Here is a 7,326-nt window from a genome sequence, read left to right as displayed (position 1 = left end):
ATCACTTAGTATTGTAATTAATAATTCATTGTTGGTTAGACAATAGGTATAAGGTAACATTTTCAGTAAATAAAATTGTGGAGATGCCGGGGATTGAACCCGGGGCCTCATACATGCGAAGCATGCGCTCTACCACTGAGCTACATCCCCATTTCCTGTAAAAGGGTCTTCAAAAAGTGAATATAAAAATTGCAACAGGTCAATCTCAGCTAGACTAGGTGATCTGAAATTATATTTATGATTTAAAAACTTGAAAGTATTACACACCAATTATTGTATGTGATTCTTTTATAAAAACACTGAAGTAATCATTTGAATTAGGCCCTTTATTGCAATACAAGCACACTTTTATATTTTACGTTTTATCGGATAATAATCAGAGTATGAACGTGTAGTCCTAAATTAATGTAAATTAATAAAGACTAACGTTAATTGGAGTTTGGGTGGGTGACTGAAAAGTTCGGCCCATGGCTCTCTGGCAGGCAGGACAGGCTCCAATTCACTATTTTCTATCGAAATAATCACGCACAACAGACATTGAACATATTATAGCACAAAGTAAGGCGTTACCTAAATAGCTATTCATAAAATATACAAAACACAAATGTATACATTACAAATAATCCCACAGCAACAAGACTAATGCAGAAAACAGTTGCACCCAAAACATGTTCTTTATCATATGAAACCCTTAAAAAAGCTTTTTATATCTCAAATACATTCATATTGTTTCATGTATTCATGCTGCAATTGTTGCTCTTGTCAGTCACTTTATTCACTTTGATGTATTCTTTCACACACTTTTGTCTCAGTTGCTCTTTGCTCTGATTGTTGTAATCTGGTTGTAACACTGGTTTGTAAGGTTTACAATTGACAATTATGATTATGATGATGACAAAGCCTACTGTCAAGCACTATTGCTGTACAAAGATGAACATTGTAAAGTGGTTGTCCCACTGGCTATAAGGTGAATGCACCAATTTGTAAGTCGCTCTGGATAAGAGCGTCTGCTAAATGACGTAAATGCAAATGTAAATGGAAAGAAATATGGAACAATTTTCCCTCTCTGATCCTTCCCTCACAATGCAGTCACATTATCCTTGTCTCTGTCTCCCTCACTCCTATCTTCAGACCAGATGGCACTACCAGATAACTGATTCAGGTCTATCAGCAAACCTCCTCCTCTACTTTCTTCTCCTCCCACTGCTCTCTCATCACTCTCTCCATCCTCTTTGCTTTCCCACTTTTCCTCCATATTCTCCTCTCTCTTCCCCTCACGCTCTCTAATCTCTTCCTTCTCGTGCGTGAGCTTCGCTCTCTCCCTCAGGTCACAGCCCTCCATGCTGGAGTAGTCATCCGACGAGTCATCCCCTCCGCATTCCCTCTCATCCCCCTCCTCCTCCCCCTCACTTTCCCTTCCCTCGTTCCCTCTCTCCACATCCCTCTCTTCGTTTCTGTCTTCCTCCTCTCCTACAGCCTCCTCATCCTCGCCGAGAGGCCACAGCCGGCGCCCAAGCCGCACTTCCAGGATTCTGACCCAACCCATGATATGGTCCCTGGCCCCATCCTCCTTATAGACCAGTTGGCGGACTGTGTACTGGCCATTAGTCTGGCGGTTCAGCCACTTGTACAGGCAGACCAGGAGGCAAACAAGGAAGACCAGGATGAAGAAGACGGTCAAGACGTTGCTGGTGGATGTGGTTTTGTCTTCTATCCCTGTCATCCTAAAATGGAAGAGTAAGATTGGAAAGACTGTTTAGACTGACATTTGACAGGGACATTTGGTTGGGATCAGATCACAAAGTAATCTGGATCTAAGGGGGTTTACACTGTCTGTCTGATTCGGATCCTGAAGTGTTTGCTTGGCCTGATCTGCACTATAACAATTACATTTCAATTGTCAAACTGAATTGAAATGGAATTGACCCTACCTTGACGGTCACAAAATACAAGTATCTTATTCTAAAGCTGTTCAAGTCCAGTCATGCTTGGCCTCTTATTAGAACAAAATAAATCCTCTCAGAATTTCATAACCATAATTATTGGGGTGAACGGGTTCAGATAGATTTGATGTCGCAACATACCTCTTCAAATAATTCTCAGAAAAGTTGAAGGAATCCAAGGCCAAACTCTGCCGTGAAGGAGATCCAGTTTACTGGGGGGGAAAAATCAATTGGAGCTGATCCATTCATAGACTTATTACTGGATCTGTAAATAAAGCATATGGAACATTAGTTTCGTACTGCCCAAAAAATGTCAATATCCATGCAGCAAAATCTTTAATACAGATAATTACACCTTAAAGAAATATATGTGGCGGAAATGTAGATTATTAAAAATAAATAATGTTTTACAAGATAAAGTGAGGCTGGTTTTGAATGCAGCCTGAAACATAATAAAATAAATGTGTCATGACACCACCGAGGTGTATAGTTAGGTGTCACGATGACTGATTCTGAATGGTTCTGACAAGTGTCATTTCATGGTAGTTGATGTGCCATGTCATTTTTATATTGTGCTGTACAGTGTACTGTCACTGTAGATGCAGCATCCCACACATTCAGACACAGGAAATGTCTGTGAGGCCATGATTCTGCCTGAGTGACTCACTAACAGGAAGCCATCATATGCTCTCTCTCTCTCTCCGTCTTGCTCACTTCCTGTTGAATAATTATAACAGTTACTTGTACAGGATAAAGTTAGGATTTTTTTTCTCCAGGAGAATCTACATTTTCGCCACATATATTTCCATCTACCATAGCACCCTTCGCTTTATCACAGGTGACGGTTTTAATATGCATCACTGCATCCTGTATCAAAAGGTTGGCTGATCCTCATTAAAGTCCCGTAGATCACTTCATTACTCCCTTTTTATTTACAAAGCTCTACTACCCAAGCTTCCAACCTACCTCACTTCACTGTTAAAAAAAATAATATGAGACATCAAACCCGTTCACAGGGATGGTTACCTCTCGAGGTTCCAATAGTACATATTGATCTAGGTAAATCCACCTTCAGTTTTAGTGGCCCCCATTTTTGGAATAGCCTACAAAACTCTTGTGCCTCTATGGCAGTTTAGGACTTTATTGTTGAATGAATTTAATGTGAATTGCAACTGTTTGGATTCAATGTAAATAATTGTATTTGTGGTGTTTGAAGTTGTAGTGGTGAATCTGTGAATTGTAGTTTATTTTATTTTTATTGATCGTTTTGAATTTGTTGTATTGTTGTCCTCAGGGCACCATTGTAAACAACTTTTTTTTTGGGGGGGAACTATTATATACAGTACCAGTCAAAAGTTTGGACACACCTAATCATTCCAGGGTTTTTCTTTATTTTTACTATTTTCTACATTGTAGAATAATAGTGACGACATCAACATTATGAAATAACACATATGGAATCATGTAGTAAACAAAAAAGTGTTAAACAAATCAAAATATATTTTATATTTGAGATTCTTCAAATAGCCACCCTTTGCCTTGATGACAGCTTTGCACACTCGTGGCATTCTCTCAAACAGCTTCAGCTGGAATGCTTTTCCAACAGTCTTGAAGGAGTTCCCACATATGCTGAGCACTTGTTGGCTGCTTTTCCTTCACTCTGCGGTCCGACTCATCCCAAACCATCTCAATTGTGTTGAGGTTGGGGGATTGTGGAGACCAGGTAATCTGATGCAGCACTCCATCACTCTTCTTCTTGGTAAAATAGCCCTTACACAGCCTGGAGGTGTGTTGGGTCATTGTCCTGTTGAAAAACAAATGATAGTCCCATTAAGCGCAAACCAGATGGGATGGCATATCGCTTCAGAATGCTGTGGTAGCCATGCTGGTTAAGTGTGCCTTGAATTCTAAATAAATCACAGACAGTGTCACCAGCAAAGCACCCCCACACCATAACACCTCCTCCTCCATGCGTTATGGTGGGATCTACACATGCGTAGATCATCCGTTCACCCACACCACGTCTCACAAAAACACGGCAGTTGGAACCAAAAATCTCCAATTTGGACTCCAGACCAAAGGACACATTTCCACCTGTTTAATGTCCATTGCTCGTGTTTCTTGGCCCAAACAGGTCTCTTCTTATTATTGGTGTCCTTTAGTAGTGGTTTCTTTGCAGCAATTCGACCATGAAGGCCTGATTCACACAGTCCCCTCTGAACAGTTGATGTTGAGATGTGTCTGTGACTTAAACTCTGTGAAGCATTTATTTGGGATGCAATTTCTGAGGCTGGTAACTCTAATGAACATATCCTCTGCAGCAGAGGTAACACTGGGTCTTCCATTCCTGTGGCAGTCCTCATGAGAGCCAGTTTCATCACAGTGCTTGATGGTTTTTGCGACTGCACTTGAAGAAACTTTCAAAGTTCTTGACATTTTCCGGATTGACTGACCTTCATGTCTTAAAGTAATGATGGACTGTCGTTTCTTTTTGCTTATTTGAGCTGTTCTTGCCATAATATGGACTTGGTCTTTTACCAAATAGGGCTATCTTCTGTATACCCCCCTACCTTGTAACAACACAACTGATTGGCTCAAACTTTTAAGAAGGCACACCTGTTAATTGAAATGCATTCCAATGCCAAGAGTGTGCAAAGCTGTCATTAAGGCAAAGGGTGGCTATTTGAAGAATCTCAAATATATTTTGATTTGTTTAACACTTTTTTGTATACTACATGATTCCATATGTGTTATTTCATAGTTTTGATGTCTTCACTATTATTCTACAATGTAAAAAATTGTAAAAAAATAAAGAAAAATCCTTGAATAAGTAGGTATGTCCAAACGTTTGACTGGTAGTGTACATAGGTATGGATGTCTGTCAGAATCAACAAATTATTAAAAAATGTACGTTTTGCAATAAGTGCACCTGTTCTCCCCCCCTGGCCTGTGTGGATAGCTGACACATTGAACACTAATTTAATATAATAAATAAAGACTAATCAATATTTATAGTTCATACATGAATGCAATGGGATTCATGTAGTGGACTTGTTGTTTCATATGGCGTACAAATGTGACATTCTGCTCATTTTATGAAAGTTATCAACAAAGCACAGCTAATCCCAACTAGATTACCAATTAGATTATGCAAAATATGATAGTCAATCATTTCTCTCTCTTTCTACATCCTACAATGCCTTTACATTTATGCATATGACAAACCAGCCAGTAAGCCTAAAGGCATATTTTGAACATTTACCCTTACATGTTTTCACATGGCATAGGCAGTCATGGTACAGTATTGGCACAGAGCATAGATGAATAAAGATCCCACTGTGCAATGTGCAGTTAACATACTCCATCTGTTTATATGTCTATTACTTCTGCACCATTAATTAGTACAGATAATGTAAACGTTTAAATCAAATGCCCACTTGATATGGAAGTATTAACTACACCCTTTAGACCCAAATGCAGATTCTTACTCACAGTTCTGAAAGTAAATACAATAAAAAGGGACACAGACAAAGATTTGGTGTGACAGAGAAAATAAAGACAACATGGAAGGAGAGAAACAGTGGTGGTAGGGAAGTGAGGAGGAGATGTGGAAAGAGATCAGGAGGAGAGTGTGAAGCTGAAGGATGGACATAGAGAGAGTGGAAAGATAAGACAAATCTCAGATACAAAATAGGAAATTTGAATTATGGTCAATAGATTAAAAAAATAAATACAACTCACCAATGTCTTGCTTTAAATGAACATGCTTTAGGATGGTTTTGAAAAAGACTAACAGACACCCAAAGCGGAAGCAAGAACACAGGCGTGTCTGTGGTGGAACTTCTTTTAAGAGAGGGGGATGCATACATTTATAGAAGGGCCTGTAAAAAATTGAGCGGGAGGGGGATATAATGTGGGTGGAGAGAGAGAGAGACAGACAGAGAGAGAGAGTAATGCGCAGAGATTAGCAAATGTGCACCCAAATATAGAAAGAGGAAGGTGCAGTGCTTTCATGTATGACAGAAGGTGTGGCAGTTGGTGTGCAGGGTAAGGTTATCCAATATCTAGGGAATGAACAGCTGCAAAGGAACCCACCTACAGTATGAACATACTGTACCTGCAAAGTTCAAAGTTCACAGATGCATAGGGTCTAATGAACCCATAGAGTGGATTAAACTAACTGGACCTACCTAAATGCAGCCTGAACAAGTGAGATGTGAGATGTATTTGAGTTGCATCAGGTCCCATTTTGTTCTATCCATACTTACACAAATACGATTTATACATATTTTCTTTTTTTTCCACAGTGAATACATGGTTAGAGTTGGGTTTATGCAGAACCACTCAGCTGACACTGCAGAGCCCAGAAGCAGGAAATGAATGGTGGAACACAGGCAGGTTCAAAAGAGATGCACAGAGCTGATGCACTTTCAGCCTTGAACCACATCCTGTTATGTGCTCCACTGGCTAGTACAAACACAACACCATAAACTACTGGGGAACCATACAGATTCTGTATGCTTAAAACCTACTAACAAATGCGCTGTCTGACCTCTTAATTTATTTTAATTTAATTTCAGCAATAATGTTGTGGGAGGACTACACTTGATAGTCCATTTGTAATGCAGAATTTCATTGAGTTCTTTCCAAAGAAGCCCTTTTCTCTGAGCTGAGGAACCAATCAGAATAGCTTCAGCAGCACGCTTGCTTTACCCTGTATGATAACACAAGATAACCACTGGGTTACACAGTGTATCATAAACATTCATGATCTGTGTTTATTATGAAATGAAATAATTGTACTACTGATTGTATACACAGAGTCCAAAACATTAGGAACACCTTCCTTTTGCCCTCAGAACAGCCTCAATTTGTCAGGGCATGGACTCTACAAGGTGTCGAAAGCGTTCCACAGGGATGCTGGCTCATGTTGACTCCAATGCTTCCCACAGTTGTGTCAAGTTGGCTGGATGTCCTTTGGGTGGTGGACCATTCTTGATACACTCGGGAAACTGTTGAGAGTGAGAAACCCAGCAGCATTGCAGTTCTTGACACAGTCAAACCGGTGCGCCTGGCACTTACTACCATACCCCGTTCAAAGGGACTTAAATATTCTGTCTTTCCCATTCACCCTCTAAATGGCACACATTCACAATACATGTCTCAAGTCTTAAAAATCCTTCTTTAACCTGTCTCCTCCCCTTCATCTAAACTGATTGAAGTGACATCAATAAGGGATCCTAGTGTTCACCTCGTCAGTCTATGTCATGGAAATGTTTTGTATACTCACTTTTCTATTTTTGGTGTGTCAATACACTGGCTTATGAAGTAATTTCATTTACAGCGATGACTTCCTGTCATGTGACCTGAGAGGGTTAATAAG

At 39.8% G+C, this 7,326-nt stretch overlaps 1 protein-coding gene across 1 annotated transcript; it reads right to left on the bottom strand.

The window, feature by feature from the left end:
- Positions 1-308: 308 nt before the first annotated feature.
- LOC311113228 (uncharacterized protein) lies at positions 309-7,298 on the bottom strand. Its single transcript, XM_084156435.1, has 4 exons — positions 7,234-7,298; positions 5,685-5,824; positions 2,085-2,208; positions 309-1,724 (listed from the first exon to the last, which is right to left on the bottom strand). The coding sequence occupies exon 4, from the start codon at positions 1,721-1,723 to the stop codon at positions 1,079-1,081; it is 645 nt and encodes a 214-aa protein (XP_084012561.1). The 5' UTR covers position 1,724; positions 2,085-2,208; positions 5,685-5,824; positions 7,234-7,298; the 3' UTR covers positions 309-1,078.
- Between the last annotated feature and the right edge of the window lie 28 nt (positions 7,299-7,326).

The sequence above is a fragment of the Coregonus lavaretus genome (genome assembly GCF_964263955.1).
Source record: "Coregonus lavaretus genome assembly, chromosome: 39".
Taxonomy (NCBI): Eukaryota; Metazoa; Chordata; class Actinopteri; order Salmoniformes; family Salmonidae; genus Coregonus; species Coregonus lavaretus.
Note: the sequence above shows the minus strand (reverse complement) of the source record. Positions and strands in the feature narration are given on the sequence as shown.